General features: G+C 36.3%; 1 protein-coding gene across 4 annotated transcripts in view; it reads right to left on the bottom strand.

The window, feature by feature from the left end:
• The window catches only part of COG6 (component of oligomeric golgi complex 6), a 140,319-nt gene that overhangs the window by 55,121 nt on the left and 65,885 nt on the right, over nucleotides 1-19,313 (bottom strand). For all 4 annotated transcript variants that reach the window (XM_002824197.4, XM_009248592.3, XM_009248593.3 and 1 more), the window contains exons 16-18: nucleotides 16,222-16,329; nucleotides 15,115-15,168; nucleotides 12,124-12,203 (exon numbers count right to left, since the gene is read on the bottom strand). In XM_002824197.4, the coding sequence (XP_002824243.3) occupies nucleotides 12,124-12,203; nucleotides 15,115-15,168; nucleotides 16,222-16,329 (242 nt within the window). The remainder of the gene's footprint in view (nucleotides 1-12,123; nucleotides 12,204-15,114; nucleotides 15,169-16,221; nucleotides 16,330-19,313) is intronic.

The following is a 19,313-nucleotide window of genomic DNA, read 5'->3' as shown; positions in this document are numbered from 1 at the left end:
ATTTAAAATGGACATTTTTATAGATAGCAGATAGTTGTACCATGCTTTTTCATCCAGTCTAACAATTCTGTCTTTTAGTTCGAATGTGTAGTACTTTCACATTTAGTACAGTTACTTATTAGGCTGCAATTAAGTCTATCTTCCTGCTACTTGTTTCATACTTGTCTCATTTGTTCTTTTACCCTCCTTTTTCACCTTCTTTTGATACAATTACTTTTTAAAAATTCTATTTGTTCTTATCTATTGGTATGCTAAATAACTTTGTTTCAACGGTTGTGGGAAGGTTTACAATCTACCTCCAATCAATATTATATATTTCATGGATAACTTAATATCCTTATAATATTACAACACCAAACTTCCACTTCCCTCCCACTGCATCTTTTGCACTTTTGTTGTCATATGTTTTATGTGTTTAAAATTCCACAATTAGGAGAAAGATGAGCAAATAGAAGCCTCCAGCGATCGTCCCCCAAGCAAGAACGCCAAATTGAACAACTATCTACACAAAAAATTACCTTCCTAAGAACCAAAAATCAGGTGAGCAATCATAGTACTTGGTTTTAACATCATATTAAGGAAAGAGGCACTAAAGAGGATAAGAAAGATAGTCTTGAATTGCCTACACCATCCTTCCCCTAGTCCCTGGCACTGGCAGCATGGCGTGGAGAGAGAATTTATGTGCTTGTGGAAGGGAGAAAAAAGAGTGATTGTGGAATCACTTAGCACTGGAATTTAGTGCTGCCCTGTCACAGCAGAAAGCAATACCAGGCAGAACTCAGCCAGCATCCACAGAAGGAGCATTTAGACCAGCACTAGTCAGAAGGGAAGCCTCCATCCCAGCGGTCAGAACCAGAGTTCTGGCAAGCCCCACCACCATGGGATAAGGTGCTCTGGGATCTGAAATAAACTGAAGGGCAAGTTTTGGGCCATAAGGGCTCTAATTCCTGGGCAAGCTTCTGTGCTGTGCTGGGCTTAGAGCCAGTGGACTTGGGGTGCACGTAACCTAGTGAGACACCAGCTAGGGCAGCCAAGGGAGTACTTGCATCACTCTTCCCGCAACCCCAGGTGATGCAGCTCGTAGCTCCGGGTAAGACTCCTTCCTTCTGCTTGAGAGAGAAGCGTGGGAAGGACTTTGTTTTGTATCTTGGATGTCAACTCAGCCACCTCAGAACAGAACACCACATATAACAGATTCCTAAGGTTCCTGACTCCAGGCCCTGCATCCCAGACAGCTTCTCTGGACCCACTCGGAGACAAGGGAAACTCACTGCACTGAAGGGAAGGACACAAGCCTCACCGATTCATCACTTGCGGACTGCAGAGCCCTTGGACCTTGAGGGAACATAGGCAGTAGTCATGCAGTGATCCCTGTGGGCCTTGGGCAAGACCCAGTGCTATGCTTGCTTTGGATCTCACCCAACGCAGTACCAGTGGTGGTGCCACAAAGAGGCATGTATCACCACTCCCCCAGCTCCAAGGCAGCTCAGTACAGAGAGGGAGACTCTATTTGCTTGGGGGGAAAGTAAGGGAATAGAACAAGAGTCTACACCTGGTAATCCAGGAAGTTGTGGGTGGCAAGCCACCCAGGCGCCGAGGCAAGAGACAGAGGACACAAGCTGTTCCAGTATAATAAAATATAAAACAAGAATAGTTATACCAGATATAGATCTTAGATATGATTATATATGAACATCATTAATCATTAGTTTGTAGCAATTACTTTTTATTCCAATATTATAATAATCCTCGCTCTATAATCATAGCCTAGGAAAAACCAGGCCATACAGAGATAGGAGCTGAGGGGACATAGTGAGGTGTGACCAGAAGACAAGAGTGCGAGCCTTCTGTTATGCCCGGACAGGGCCGCCAGAGGGCTCCTTGGTCTAGCGGCGACGCCAGCGTCTGGGAAGACGCCCGTTGCCAGGCGGACTGTGGTCCAGTGGCAGCGTAAGTGTCAAGGGAAAACACCCGCTACTTAGCAGACCGGGAAAGGGGGGGGTCTCCCTTTCCCCGGGGGAGTTTAGAGAAGACTCTGCTCCTCCACCTCTTGTGGAGGGCCTGACATCAGTCAGGCTCGCCCGCAGTTACCCAGAGGCCTAACCGTCTCCCTGTGATGCTGTGCTCCAGTGGTCACACTCCTAGTCCGCCTTCATGTTCCATCCTGTATGCCTGGCTCTGCCTTCTAGATAGCAGTAGTAAATTAGTGAAAGTACTAACAGTCCCTGATATGCAGAAATAATGGCATAAGCTGTCTTTCTCTGTCTCCTCTCCCTCTCTGTCTTGGCTGCCAGGCAGGGAAGGGCCCCCTGTCCAGTGGACACATGACCCACGTGATCTTACCTATCATTGGAGGTGACTCACATTCTTTACCCTGCCCCTTCTGCCTTGTATCCAATAAATAACAGCGCAGCCAGACATTCGGGGCCACTACCGGTCTCAGCGCATTGGTGGTAGTGGTCCCCCGGGCCCAGCTGCCTTTTCTCTTATCTCTTTGTCTTGTGTCTTTATTTCTACACTCTCTCGTCGCCGCACACAGGGAGAGACCCACCGACCCTGTGGGGCTGGTCCCTACAGGAAGTTCTCCTGGATCTGACCCAAGACCACCAATGTAGTACCCTCATTAAGTCTGCAAGAGCCACAGGGATTGAGGTGTTCCCTAATGTAGATATGGCTGCAGTGACCAAAGACTTAATTCACAAGTCCCCTTGAATACTTGGAAAGCCTTCATAAGAAGGACAGGTACAAGGCCGAGACTATGAAGACTATAACACCCACCTCTTCAATGCCCAGACACTGATGAACATCTACAAGCATCAAGACCATTCAGGAAAACATGACTTCCCCAAACAAATTAAACAAGGCACCAGTGACCAACCCCAGAGTGACAGACATGTGACCTTTCAGACAGAGAAATCAAAATAGTTGTGCCGAGGAAGTGTAAAGAAATTCAAGATAACACAAAGAAGAAATTCAGAATCTTGTTTTTTGTTTTTTTGAAATGGAGTTTTGCTCTTGTTGCCCAAGCTGGAGTGCAATGGCACGATCTCGGCTCACCGTAACCTCTACCTCCCAGGTTCAAGCGATTCTCCTGCCTCAGTCTCCCGAGTAGCTGGGATTACAGGCATGCACCACCACGCCTGGCTAATTTTGTATTTTTAGTAGAGACTGGGTTTCTCCATGTTGGTTAGGCTGGTCTTGAACTCCTGACCTCAGGTGATCCAACTGTCTCGGCCTCCCAAAGTGCTGGGATTACAGGCATGAGCCACTGCACCTGGCCAAAATTCAGAATCTTATCAGATAACTTTAACAAAGAGCTTGAAATAATCAAAAAGAATCAAGCAGAAAGTCCAAAGATGAAAAATACAAGTGACATGCTAAAGAATGCATCAGAGTCTCTTAGCTGCAGAATTAATCAAACAGAAGAAAGAACTACTGAGCTTGAAGACAGGATATTTGAAAATACACAGTAAGAAAAGACAAAAGAAAAAGGAATAAAAAAAATGAAGCACACATACAAGATCTAGAAAATAGCCTCCAAGGAGCAAATCCAAGAGTTGCTGGCCTTAAAGAGGAGGCAGAGAGAGATTGGTGTAGAAAGTTTATTTGACGGGATAACAGAGAACTTCCCGAACCTAGAGAAAGATATCAATATTCAAGTACAAGAAGGTTACAGACCACCAAGCAGATGTAATCCAAATAAGGCTACCTCAAGACCTTTAATAATCAAACTCCCAAAGGCCAAAGAAAAAGAACGTAAAAGCAGCAAGAGAAAAGAAACAACCTACAAAGGAGCTCCAATGCTTCTGGCAGCAGACTTTTCAATGGAAACCTTACAGGCCAGGAAAGAGTGGCATAACACATTTAAAGTGCTGAAGGAAAAAAACCTTTTATCCTAGAAAACCATATCCAGTGAAAAGATCTTATAAACATGAAGGACAAATAAAGGCTATCCCAGACCAAAAAAAAAAAGGACTTCATCAACACCACATCTGTCCTACAAGAAATGCTAAAGAGAGTTCTTCAATCTGAAAGAAAAGGACATTAATGAGCAATAAGAAATCATCTGAAGGAACTAAACACACTGGTAATACTAGGTACACAGAAAAACACTGAATATTGTAAACTGTAACCATGGTGTGTAAACTACTCATATCTTGAGTAGACAGGATAAAAAGATGAACCTAGCAAAAATAACTACAGTAACATTTCAAGTGACAGACAGTATAATAAGATATAAGTATTAAAAACGAATATTAGAAAGCAGGGTGATGAAGTTGAAGGGTAAAGAGTTTTTATTAGTTTTCTCTTGGCTTGTTTGTTTACACAATCAATGTTAAGTTGTTGTCAGTTTAAAATAATGCAGTATAAGATATTATTTCGAAGTTTCATGGTAACCTCAAGTCAAAAAACATACAACAGATATACAAAAAATAAAAAGAAATTAAAACATACCACCAGAGAAAATCACCTTCACTAAAAAAGAGACAGGAAGGAAGGAAAGAAGGAAGTGAAAATCACAGAACAACAAGAAAGCAAATTTTTAAATGGCAGAGTAAGTCCTTATCAGTAATAACACAATGTAAATGGACTATGGTCTCCAATCAAAAGTCAGAGTGGTTGAATGGATTAAAAAACAAGACCCAAAGATCTGTTGCCTACAAAAAAATACTTCATCTACAAAAGCAGACATAGACTGAAAAAAAGAGAGATAGAAAAAGATACTCCATGCCAGTAGAAACAAACAAAAAAATAGGAGTAGCTATACTTATTTATATCAGAAAAAATAGATTTGAAGGCAAACATAAAAAGAGACAAACAAGTTCAGTATATAATGATAAAGGGGTAAATTCAGCAAGAGGATATAACAATTGTAAATATATATGCACCCAACATTGGAGCACCCAGATATACAAAGCAAGCATTATTAGAGATAATGAGAGAGACAGACCCCAAAACAATAATAGCTGGAGGCTTCAACCCTCTACTTTCAGCACTGGACAGACCTCCAGAGAGAAAATTAAAAAAGAAATATTGGACTTAAACTGCACTACAGACCAAATGCACTTAATCAATACTTGTAGAGTATTTCATCCAGTGGCTGCAGAATAAACGTTTTTTCTTCAGCACATAGATCATTCTCAAGGACAGACCATATGTTAGGACACAATAAAAGTCCATAAAATTTTTTTTAAAACAAAATTATATCAAGTATGTTCTCTGACCACAATGGAATAAAACTAAAAATCAATAACAATAATAATTTTGGAAACTATACAAACACATGGAAATTTAACAATATGTTCCTGAATAACCAGTGGGCCAATGAAGAAATTAAGAAGGAAATTAAAAAATTTATTGAAACAACTGAAAATGGAAACAACATACCAAAACCAATGGGATACAGCAAAAGCAGTACTAAAAGGAAAGTTTGTAGCTGTAAGTGCCTACAAAAAAAGTAGAAAAGCTTCAAATAAATAACCTAATGATACATTTTAAAGAACTAGAAAAGCAAGAAGAAACCAAACCCAAAATTAGTAGAAGAAAATAAAGATCAGAGCAGAAATATATGAAATTGAAACAAAAGTACAAAAGAGTGATGAAACAAAAGGTGATTTTTTGAAAAGATAGACAAAATTGACAAACCTTTAGCCAGACTAAGAGAAGAACCAGAAGATCCAAATAAATAAAATCAGAGATGAAAAAGGAGACATCACAGCCAATACCCCAGAAATTCAAAGGCTCATTACAGGCTACTATGAGCAACTATAAGCTTAGAAGAAATGAATAAATTCCTAGACACATGCAATCTGCCAAGACTGAACCATGAAGAAATTCAAAACCTGAAGAGACCAATAACAAGTAATGAGATCAAAGCCATAATAAAAAGTCTCTCAGTAAACAAAAAGCCAGGAACTGATGGCTTCACTTCTGAACTTTACCAAATAGTTAAGGAAGAACTAACGCTAATTCTACTCAAACTATTCCAAGAAATAGAGGAGAAGGGAATATTTCCACATTCATTCTATGAGGCCAGTATTTAACCCTGATATCAAAACCAAAGAGAGATTAAGGAAAAAAAAAAAAAAGTACAACAAAAATACAGGCCAGTATCCCTGATGAGCATTGATGTAAAAATTCTCAAAATAATAGAGAAAAGCATAGAAAATGATTTTAAAGAATTCTTCCTTTTTGGCCAGGCACAGTGGCTCACATCTGTAATCCTAGCACTTTGGGAGGACGAGGTGGGCGGATCACAAGGTCAGGAGTTTGAGATCAGCCTCAGCCGGGCCAACATGGTGAAACCCCGTCTCTACCAAAAATACAAAAATTAGCCGGGCACATTGGCAGGTGTCCATATTCCCACCTACTCAGGAGGCTGAGGCAGAAGAGTTGCTTGAACCCAGGACGCAGAGGTTGCAGTGAGCCAAGATCGTGCCACTCCACTCCAGCCTGGGTGACACAGCAAGACTCCGTCTCAAAAAAAAAAAAAAAGAATTCTTCCTTTTTGTACCCATTTCTTCCAGTGCATTTTGCTGGGGATAAACCTTGTCTACTTTCGTTTATTTCAAAACATTTATTTCACTTTCAGTTTGAAAGACACTTTTTTTTTTGATCGATCATTTAAAGTTGACGTTTTTACACTTAGCTTTTTAAAGGTGATGATATTCTACTGTGTTCTGGTCTGCGCTGTTTCTAACAAGAAGTCAGTAATGCCATTGTTCCATGCAAATGTCTTTAAAAATTTTTCTCTTTATCACTGGTTTTCAATAATTCGATTATGGTATGCTTTGGTATTTAATTTCTTGGATCTGAGGGTTCCTATTTGCCATAACATTTAGAAAAAATTCCCCTTTTATTCAAATTTTTCTGCTTCAATTACACTATGATATCTAATTATACGGGTTAGACTGCTTAGTATTATCTCACAATTCTCTAAGACTCCATCTATTTTCCAGTCTTTTAATTTTTTTTCTATCTGTGCTTCAGTTTCTATTGTCCTCCCTTCAAGTTAACTGATCTTTCCCTCGAGTGTTCAACTGGCCTATAAGCCAATCCAGTGAATTTTTCATTTTATATACTGCATCTCTGAGTTCTAAAATTCTAATTTTGTAAAATCCCCTATTCTCTCAGGGTCATGTTTTCCTTTAAATTCTTGAACATATTTTTAACAGCTTTTTAAAACACCTTATCTGCTAATTCTGTAAACTTTACCATTTGTAAGTATGTTTCTACTGACTGATTTTTTTCTCTAGGTTTGGCTCATATTTTCCTGCTTCCTCACTGCAATAGCATTTTATCACATGCTTAGCATTATAGATGTTACACTGTTGATTGCCTGTAACTGTCATCTTTAAGTATGTTATGTTTTGTTCCAGAAGGCAGTTAATTTAATTACAGATCAAGTTGATAATTTAGAGGCTTGATTTTAAGCTTAATTAGTATGAATCTAAAGTAGCTCTGATAGATAATTTTAAGGGTTAACTTGACTGGATAAGGGATACCTAGTTAGTTGATTAAGCATAATTTCTGGGTGTGTCTGTGAGGGTGTTTCCACAGGAGATTGGCCTGTAAGTTGGAAGACTGAGTGAAGAAGATTCACCATCAATGGGGCAGGCTCCATCCAATCAGCTGAAGGCCTGAATGGAACAAAAAGGCAGAGGAACAGCAAATTGCTCTTTTTCTCTCCTGCAGCTAAGATACTCTTTCTTTTCTTTCCCTTGACATAAGAATTCCAGGTTCTCCAGCCTTTGGAGATTAACCCTGCTTTTAAGGTTTGGACTTTCTGAGGTCTCTAAAGCATTCAGTTCACAGCTGTCCAGTAGTTCTCTTCCTGGTAGTATTTTTTTTTAATTTTACCCCAAACTTGCTTTATTTTTGTCTGTATGGATATTCCTGATAGTACAGGTGAATAAAAGAAGGTAGTTAAAAGAAAAAAAAATATTCAATTTCTCTCAAAAAAATTACTCCATTATAGGTACACGCTTTATTTCTAACATATTATTTCTATAATGGAGGAAAAACCTTGAATAAAAGAGTTATTAAAACTTACCCATTTTCCCATATGCTCACTTTAGGAAGCATCTGCATTCTCTTTATTTCTTAAGTTATTATGGAAGTAACTGTGACTCAATAAGCAAAGATTAATTGAGAACATTTTATATATGCACAACTGTGGTTTCTGTAGTCCAAACTCTAGTTTTGTATTGCTATAAGGTGAATATTGGAGATTTTGCATTGAAAATAGAACAAGAAGCTTCAAATTCACTCCAAAGGGAAGAATTCTTTAAAACCATTTTCTTTATTCTTTTCCCTATTTCCTATACCACCTTGTTTCCTAGCTACTTAAATGTATTCAATAGCTTATTCCAAGGCTGACGTGCTAAATCAAAATCTCCTTTGAAAGTCAATCAAACTAGGACAAGACAAGAAAAAGGGAGACACGGGTTATAGGTGTCCCAAAGGTATTGCAACTATGAAGATAAACAAAGTTCAGGAGAAGAGAATAGGAAAAAACCAAAAACAAGATAGTAGGCGCGCAATTTAAAAATTTGCTTTAGGCCGGGAGTGCTATCAAGCCTGTAACCCCAGCACTTTGGGAGGTCAAGGCAGGCAGATAATTTGAGGTCACGAGTTCGAGACCAGCCTGGCCAACATGGTGAGGCCCCATCTCTACTAAAAATACAAAAATCATCCAGGCGTGGTGGCATGCACCTGTAGTCCCAACTACTCAGGAAGCTAAGGCAGGAGAATCACTTGAACCCAGGAGATGGAGGTTGTAGTGAGCCGAGATCACGCCACTGCACTCCAACCTGGGTGACAGTGCCAGACTGTCTCAAAAAAATAAAAATAAGAAAATCTCCTTTAATGTTAAATCTTTTTTTTTTTTTTTTTTTTTGAGATGGAGTCTTGCTCTGTCGCCCAGGCTGGAGTGCAGTGGTGCAATCTCGGCTTACTGCAACCTCCGCCTCCCAGGTTCAAGCGATTCTCCTGCCTCAGCCTCCTAAGTAGCTGGGACTACAGGCATGCACCACCACAGCAAGCTAATTTTTGTATTTTTAGTAGAGACAGGGTTTCACCATATTGGCCAGGCTGGTCTTGAACTCCTGACCTCATGATCTGCCTGCCTTGACCTCCCAAAGTGCTGGGATTACAGGCATTCAGTGAACCACCACGCCCGGCCTGATGTTAAATCTTAAATGTGTAAAATGCCCTATATTTTCAAAGCAATCCTGATTTGAAAATAAGTAGCTAAATTTATACCATAATTTCTGTTCGTCTAAACAAATATTGAAAATTATGTTGCAGATCACATTTAATTTTCTAATACTTTGCAAATAATATTTAAAAATATTTCTGAATGAAAACAGAGGTAAATAGGTAATAAGAAATTTCAAATTCTTGTTTGTAGTATTAATACTTATATAAATAATATGCATATCTTAATTTTAAATGTCATTATAAATAGTAAGAATTCATAATAGGATGTTAGGCACATATCATAAAATAATTTAAAAAACTAAATTAAAAATTCACATTTAAAAAAAGTACCAAAACTTGTTCATTTGTCTGATAATAAAATAACAAAGTTTACATTGTTGCCGTTAGACAACAGGACAATAAAAGTAAATGAGAAACTAAAATATTCTCTTCAATAATGGAAGACAAACATTTAATTTCAAAAATGATTTAAGCTTAGGAAATCTGACAAGTTTCTGAGGCAAAGGACTCAAATAGATCCATATAAAATACTCAATCCCACTGCTGGTTCAACAGTTGTTTTAAACTATTACCAAGACTAAGAAAGAAAAATAAAATTTTAGAAGAGCCTAAGAATGTATAATTTTGAAATTTTGTGGAATGTTGCCAAACTGCTCTTTGAAAAGATTGTACTAATTTATACTCTCATTCAAAAAAGTGTGAAAATGCCCATTTTCTCAGACCTGTTCCATTAGTATGTAATAAATGTTTTATTGTCAGCAGTCTGATAGATAAAAGTTCTCGTTGTTTCAGTTTGCATTTTTTGATAATTACTATTTCCTCATATATTTACTTGCCATTACCATTACTTCTGTGAGTTGTTCAAATATTCAGTGCCTGTTTTTCTACAATTTGTATGAATTTATAGGATCTTACTATATATTAAGGATAATATATTAAGAATAATTTATCTGTTACATATTTTGCAAATATTTTTCCATATTATTGTTTATATTTTAACTTAGTTTATATTATCTTTTTCTGTAAAAACCTTAAAATGTTACAGAGCCAAAGCTGTCCATCTGTTTCCTTTACAGCAGCAGTTCCCAGTGTTTTTGGCAGCAGGGACTGGTTTTGTGGAAGACAATTTTTCCGTGGACAAGAAGTTGGGGGATGGTTTTGGGATGAAACTGTTCCATCTCATAAGAAGCACACAACCTAGATCCTTCCAGGCGCAGTTCACAGTAGGGTTCGTGCTCCCAACAGGCCACAGACCGGGGTCCCTGGCCTGGAGCTGGGGACCCCTGCTTCACAGCATCTGAGCTACATGTCATCTTTTAAAGTACATTAAAATCTGTCTTCAATCATTATATTATGAAAAGAATAACAGTATATTTCACACGTAGTGACATGGCTAACAACATTCAAATATTACGTACTGAGACGCGGTTAAGTTAAAAATAATTACAGGTATTCAGTTGAAAATTTAATAATTTAAGAAGCACATTGGCCGGGCACAGTGGCTCACACCTGTAATCCCAGCACTTTGGGAGGCCGAGGCGAGTGGATCAAGAAGTCAGGAGTTCAAGAACAGCCTGGCCAATATGGTAACACCCCATCTCTACCAAAAATACAAAAATTAGCCAGGTGTGGAGGTGAGCGCCTGTACTGCCAGTTACTCGGGAGGCTGAGGCAGGAGAATCGCTTGAACCCGCGAGGCAGAGATTGCACTGAGCCAAGATCACTGCACTCTAGCCTGGGCGACAGAGCAAGACTTCGTCTCAAAAAAAAAAAAAAAAAAAAAAAGAAGCACATACAAACAACTTGAGTCATAGCATAACAGTTTCTTTGGTAATCTCTTAAGTCTTTAGAATTCTGGTTATGTAAATAGTATAATATCTTTTAGAATAATACAATATAAAGGTCACAAAAAAACATTAAATTCATTTACTCTGGTCACTCACCTAAAATGGAACTTTCCTAACTCTGTGTCTGAGAAAAAAATAATGGTCCATCGATTTCCAGCCAATTCTAATTGATACCAAATTCTGCATGGTGAGTTAAAAACCTGCTTCTTTGCTCTATTTTCTGCTGTAGTTCTATGCTCAAGAACAGAAAATAAGTATATCACCTCTATAACATTACATTCTTTTAGATATCTGAAATGTTTTCTTCAATAGTTCTTTCCTTACTGTACATTTCAATGTAAATATTTGTTCACATGTTTAACTGACCTATTAGGTTATAAGCTCCACGAAAATAGTGCAAATGTCTTTTAAGCCTTAACTCCTAGCGCCTGTTATGTAGAAAACACTTACTGCACTGCTGTTTGAATAGAAAGAAAAAAAAATGTGTAGATAATGTTGCCTAATTTCTTACCTATAGACAATTTTGCCAATATTTTTCTTAAAATCAAGAAAGATCATATAATCTCTGTTTCTTCTAATTGTTATATTCTAATATTTTAATGTATGATTAGGTGTCCTGAATACATTCCTGATAATGATATTGAGTAATTTTATATCTACAGAAAACTACCTTAGATTCAAAATAGTCTATAAATCAGTTCATCTGCATTGCATAATGAATATATTATTGATTTTCCATAACATATTCAACATTATTCTGACATGTTTGTTAACATAAGGGAATTTGGTATTACAGCTATATAGCTTCAATTATATTCAAAGTAATTTTAACAATCATGTACTAATTAGAGATTTTGGAGTGACATATAATGGAATAAGTACAGACATGTTCAGATCTCATCCTTTGGCATGCCAAGGCAGAATAAAGGTTGAGAACTATAGATTTTCAATGGTAAATCATCTATTCTTGAAAATAATTTTTTTTCCAAAAAATGTACTTGATATTTAAAAATATGTGACTCTTTACCAACTACTTGGGACCAAAAATACTTACTTCACTGTGGCACTTAGAAGAAAGTTCAGCTGTGGTATCAATAGGTTGTCTGGGGCTGACAGATAACGATCAAACTGAACCTAAATGAAACAGAGAAATACAAAATATAAAGTACATATATGTGCTAACAAACATCTCAAATATAAATATCTCTTTTAAGAATTAAATACTTGAGAAAAATTCCATACTCTAAATAACTAGATTGTTGTGTTCAAATTGTGTATTTCCTAAACATTCTAACTAAAACTCCCTAAAACTGTCAAATCTGTAATATAGTCAATATTAGCAATACTTACTTTTAAAATCCTGAATCCAAACCATTCATTTTAGTCTTCCTCACAAAGCTTTTAAGTAATAATATTAACAAGAAGTAAAGTCATCAGGTTTCAGGTCTACCTGTTTCTTGATTTTACTATATTTGTTCATTTGTTCATTAATGCATTAATGCATTCATTAGTTCAACTAACACCTACCATTGAAAAGGTACTACATTAAGTAATGGAAGTATAAAAATGAGCAAAAAAAGGATAGTCCCTAGCTTCACAGAGCTTATGGCCTAGCAAGAGAGGTGTTAAACAGATAATAATATAAATAAATATACAATTACAAACTTTGTTAAATGCTATTAAGGAATAAAACAAGGTACTATAAAGCATAAATCAAGGACCTAGTCTGTGGATTTGGCAAAAGCATCTCTCAGGAAAGGACATTTGAAGTGAAACCTTAAAGATGAATATACATTAAGTAAGTGGATTGATGGGTGGGGAGGTTCAGGGAGAGGAGACAGCATGAAGACTTGAGGTGGGAAGGAAAACAGATAAGTAGAGATCATGTAGGACTGGTATGCTTATTTAAGGATTTTAATTATTTTAAAAGCATTAGTAAACCATTGAATTTAAGTAAGGGAGAAATCTGATTTAAGTTTTAAGAAGCTAAATCTGGCCATAGGAACACAGAATGGAAGATTGCAATAATAGATACAAAGACACCAATTAGGTACTTTAGGTACCTACTGTAGCATTTTTAGACTATAGGGGCAATCGAGGTGAAAGAAGTAAAGATATTTGAGGACCATCAGGACTTGGTTACTGACAGAATGAAGGGATGGACTCCCAGATTTTGGATATGTATAAATTAATTCACCATATTATCCTAACACATAACTGTACTCTTCATTCATTTATTTGTGTAGTAGCTGCATCCCTTACTAGATCATATCTGTTTTCATCCCAATTCTTAGTATGATGCCTAGAAAATAGCAGAAACTCAGTTAATAAGTATTTAAATGATAAATGGATAGAAGGTCTTACAATTTTCTGAGTTAATAATGCCTGGAAGAGGACTTAGGTTTAGGGTGGAACGCTCAGAGTTAGTTTTGGACATGCTGAATTGAAGTGCCTTAGAAACCCCTAAATAGAGATAACAAATGGTTGTATATAATCACGTATTAAATACAAAACTCAAGCAAGATTTGTTTCTTTAGAGACATCGTATATTCATATTCACCTTAATTGTTTTGAAAATTAACACCAGGAACATGAAGAATTTTTAATGGCATTTCAAATATGAGTTGTATTACAGACTGGATATGTGTCAAGAGAGAAGGAGAAACAGAGGAAGGGAACACACATTTGGTACTAACTAATGTTACAGATCTAAGTGTGAGCATAGATCTTCATTTTTGGGGGGTAAATATCTTGAAGTGGAATTGTACTGGATAGTATGGTGAGTGTATATATAACTTTCTAAAAAACTTATATCTTTTAATGAATCTAAAATTCATTTTCATCTATTTTTATTTAAACTTTTTAATATCGAATTTTCTTTGCATTTCTAATTTTTGCTAAGTTTTTGTTTTATATATCGAAGTTATAACTGTTGCTTCTATATAGTGTCTTTCATAACGACATAAGGTTTCTTATTTGTCGCATTTAGTCTTTTTAAATTCTACTTTATCTAATAATCATATAGATAGCTCTACCTTCTTTTTTGCATTTGTTAGGTATCTTATGGGCCTATCATTTTGTTTTCAGTTAAATTGAGTTCTGGAAGATAATATAGGAAAGCCTTGGCATCAAAAATTGTTGGAAAATTTAAAAACCTTCCTAGAGGACTATCTATGAAAGTCAGGCCATTGTGGTAGTGAGTATATGTGAGTATTTTAAATACTTAGGATCACTAGCTTAGTACAAACCCACAAGCTCTGTAGGCCAACTTCCTGGATTGAATGGGGTTGTCATGAGGATTAAAGAGTTAATACATGGAAAGCACTTGCTATGCTAATGTTAATGGCTGTTGTTGTTCCATATTATTATTACCAGTAGTACTAATTACTAGTAGTACTATCACAAAACTTCCAAAAGGGATCATTCCTATGAGGGATAGAGCTATATGACTTAAATATCATACAATGAATGGCTATGCATATGAATACTATGCATATGAGGAAAGTATATATATTTAAGACACAGAAACACACTACAAAAAGTAGTAATCATGCAAAAAGGAAGGTAGAAGATCTTCACCTGAAAAGAAGGTAATGAAGTGGAAATTCAGTGAGTCTCAAACTAAAGAGTAACATACTGTTTTAAGAGTGGAATCTAATTTCAATTTTTCATGTCAGGAACTTTAAACGAAGGATCAAGGTAGTAACAAGTTTATAATGATATACAGCCTAATTTCTTCATATCTGTCATTCCTGTTTCTCACTTAAATTAGGAATAAAACTCTAAAAATAAAGAGTAAACAGTAATCGTAAACAGTAATGATGAGACTATCAGAGCATAGTGGAACACTACTATGAATTTAAGACTTGGCCAGAACTGCTCAATTAAAGTAATAAAGGCTCAGTCATTATTATTGGACCCAACGTTAATACAGCATATCAAGAGATTAAAAAGTGTCACCCAGAATGAAATTATCACACGGCAAAAAATGAAGACTATCGATCCATAAGGAAATCTAAATTAAAATGTTTTATTATACACTTACCATTGCAGCCTTCAGTGTCACAGAATCTAGGTTGGGCATATTAGCTAAAGAGCCCTATTTAAAAAAAAAAAAAAGCAGATCTAAGATGTAAAAAAGGAGATATACACTTCATTTCACTTACTGAATATAGTCCATTAGTGCACTGCCCAAATTTGGAAAATCGTTTAGCTTATGTCCAAAGAACTCAAGTGTAATTTCTTCAACCTCAATAAGATCAGGGACTATGATTTGTTGGAGGGAGCAAGAGGTGCTCAAGTTTATTAACAATAGAAATATCATGATACTTCAAGTTTACTCATACCCAAGAAAATGAAGGCAATGAAGCACTGGAAGATGCCAGTGACACATGGAGGCTTGAACAGTTTCACTTTGAAAGTACAGAAAGGCAGTAAAATTGGTTCCTACTGGTAGAAATTTGCTTACCACTTCAGCAAAGAAAAAATTGAAAAGTTGTGTTTCAAGAGCTTCATTTAACAGTTTCTGGGCCATAATATAGTCTTCATGTTAATGCCGTTTGAATGAGTTCTTTGCTTTCTTAAGAAAGATGGCTTACATGGTTTTCTAAGGTTCCCACCACTCCTTTATTTCTACTAGGGTTCTATAATTTAACAAGATCATATGCTGGCCCCAGAAGTGACTACCTTCTCAAAGTAATGGGCAACAATTTGCTAAATTAAAAAGAAGATGACTGCTATTTATACAGTAATCTATGCATTCAATTAACTAATAGTGATATACGAATCTGAAAAATTTACCAGTATGAATATTCTTTAGACATTTTATAAGACTAATTTTTGTATATTTTCATTACTTTTAACAAAAACTATTTTTAATAAAAAGGATTGTTAATACTGTGGGGCACTCTACCATATTTTAGGAAGTCATCTAAGAACTATGCATGTATTATGTCTTAAGAACAACCCTATGACACAGATACTATTATTATCCCCAATCCACAGGTAAGGAAACAGATACAGAAAAATAAGTCACTTTCCCAGGAAAACGTAGCTAATATGTGGTAGAGCCAAGAATCCAGAGGGCAGCTCTAGAAGCGATACTCTAAACTGGCATGTTCTTAGAATTAGGAAGGAACATCTATGCACTTACCTGTTCAGGTTTATGTTGCTGTACAGTGTTATAGATGTAACTCAAGCCTACCCTAGTTAAAACATAAGAGGCTTGCTCATTTATAAGTGTGTCCAAATGTGCTTCGATCTAAAATAAAACACAAAGAAAACATTTTAAAAGAAGAATGACACTGATGAGAGTAGATGCAGTGCCTTGCATTGGCACTGATGATGAGGCACAGGGATCACCTCTGTAACAAAGCCTCTTTCTTCCCCCAAACAGTAAGTCTTTCTATGAAAGAGGGAAAAAGTCTTACTTTAAAAATTATAAACAAGGAGGATTCCAGGACTATCCTCCAGTCACAAAATTTAGGTAGCTTCTCAGCTCTTTTAAAAGCTGGTGATAAAGAAAACACAAACAAAAAACACTAGTAAACAACAACAGTATAAAATAAAATATTTAGGAAGAATTCCGAGATGAGGGCCTGATGTTCCTGACCTCCTGTCCTCCTCATGCTCCCAACTTTCTAGACTGACTTAACAAATCAAATATACATCTGGAGAAGCCTAGAGGAAATCCCTGAGGATAAGGCAGGTCTGTGACAAGTAGGGAAGAGCTGAGGGCCCAGTAGAAACTTGACTAAAGATTTCAGGTTCAGGAACTGCCTAGGAAGATGCGGCTAACAGATGTGAGTAGTATGGGCTCCCCAGCTTTGTGCTATTTTGGGGGATTCCAACTAATGCTAATGGAGATAAAAACCACAGAAGAGAACTACCTTGATGGGTTGAAACATTCCCTGGTGAGAAAAAGCTTGTTCTTTTTTTTTTTTTTTTTTGTGCCAGTACAATCCTGAGTCTAGAGGTCTTCCTTCTATTCCTCACCAGAATGTTCCCCCAGATTTTACCAGTTTGCTTGCTAATGACACAGTACACTGTCAACTATGGTATCTGTTACCATCTAAATGAATGCCATTTTCTAAGCAACTCCAATAGCTCTGCTCTTCCCCCTAAAAATCTTAGAACTGATTTAAAAGAGGTGAGGAAGCTAAAAGAAAGCCCTTGTGAATAATCAGAACAAGTATGGTTTCTTTCGTGAGGCAACACTACTGAAAGACATAAAGTACTTTCTTTTTTTTTTTTAAATAAATGCCCAAGGAAGTACAATTAGAGCCCTTACTTGCTGGATTTACTAGAAACCAAAGAAAAACAAAGTGTGCAAAGGTAAACAGTTAATGAAGGTGAAAAAGAGTTACTGCTAAGCATCAAATCAACGATCTGAAAGAAAAATGGAAGGAAAGTAATACAGAAGAAATATCAAACAAATAGATTAAAGTAAAGAGATTTAAAAAGAAATTAGAGGGCAGATCCGTGAGATAAAACCAACCAAGGACAGGGGCTTCAAAATATAAAAAGTAACACATAGAAAAGTGATGATTAAAGAAATAGAACTCTTTACTAAGCAAAAGAAAGGTTTGAATCTTTACATTGAAATGGTTCTCCAAAGTCCAAGATGCAAATAATTTTTAAAAAGAGACATACCAAAAATATCCTGGGAAAACATATAAACTCAAAGGAAAATCCCTGTAAGTTTCCAGATGAAGGGACTAGATTACTAAAAACAAGAGAATCTGACTAGCCTGGACTTCTTGCTTGAAACACTGGAAGAAGCTATATAAGAGTGGGGAAAAAATAATAGGTTATTGGTAGTAAAGGTCCTAAAATCAAGAATCCTTTACCCAACAAGGTAAATTGTTACTCTGGAGAAATGTGATAAACCACACCTTCACATATCCACACCCTTGTATTGTCCTCTATCACACTGAATCCAGGCTGTTCTATGCGGCCAGTCTTGGCTGACAGCACACTGACAAGCATAATGCAAGAATAGGCCAATAAGCACTTCCACACTGTGATTTGTCCACTTGGAATACCCACTCAAGGGGACTGCCAGTGGGGTCTGAAAGAGCACTGGGAAAATTGCTACTGGAGTCTGGAGAAAGGGGAACCTGAATTATCTGCTGACAGAACAATTACTGAAAATGCTGCCAGGACTAATAAAGATCTGGCTCAAAAGATTTCTGGAGAATGTTGAAACACATGTAAAAGTCCAGCTGACACATCCAATGGTGGCAAAAATAAGCAAGGACACAGATAACTTGAATAAACTAATAAGCTCAATTTAGCACATAGACCAAGAAGAATTTTTACCATGCATAAAATAGCTACGGAACACATAAGAAACATAGATAATTGGTGATAAAGCAAATTGATAAACACCTGACATATCTTAATATCTTAAGATTTAGATAAATGGCAGGGATTTGGGCTTGAATTAGTGACAAATACAGAAAAAAGTGACATTTCTTAAATAAAAATGTTATTAATTCCACAGAAAATGAAAAAGTTATCCAAGAAACGTAAATTAACCATTCTTCATTACATGGCTCAGTCACCAATAATGTTTACATAGTAATAATAATTTAACAAAACATTGATCTAACCAAAATTCATAATATAGCTACATTGGGAGGATGGGAAAACTCTAAGTATGACCATATTCTTATCCAGGGGGGTTGGGGGAGTGGCAGTAGATAACTAAATTTTCATTGTTCACTTCATTTCACAATGTATTAGATTATATCTAATTTAATACATTAGATATAAAACTAAAAAAAATCTATAAGTAGCAATACACGTAAGTGTTTAGAATTACAAATATAAATACCAAAAGAAGCAACTATAAAAACTGAAAGAAATTGTGCTTTTGAGGGAGAAATGAGAAAGAGATGTTGGGGGTGGAGAGGATGGTACACTGGTGGCTTTTCATAAGAAGTTCTGTAGAATTATTTGACTTTAAACCACAAATATGGAAAATTCTGATATATTTATTTAAAAGAAAAAATTAAAAATTAGAAAATATAAATTTTGATATATCGAAACTCATTCCTATACCCACTGTCAAACTGTTGATATATGTGTGATAGCACAGAACATTCAGAGTTGTTTTTTTAAAAAACAGTATATTTACCAATAATCACTGCTTAAAATTGGAATCCAACTATCTACTAAATTTTACAACTGGCTTTGTTTTAGTCATCATATACACTCTTAAGTGATAACCATTTGCTTTAT

The sequence above is a fragment of the Pongo abelii genome, chromosome 14 (assembly GCF_028885655.2).
Source record: "Pongo abelii isolate AG06213 chromosome 14, NHGRI_mPonAbe1-v2.0_pri, whole genome shotgun sequence".
In the NCBI taxonomy this organism is placed as follows: Eukaryota; Metazoa; Chordata; class Mammalia; order Primates; family Hominidae; genus Pongo; species Pongo abelii.
This window is presented reverse-complemented; position numbering and strand designations above follow the sequence as displayed.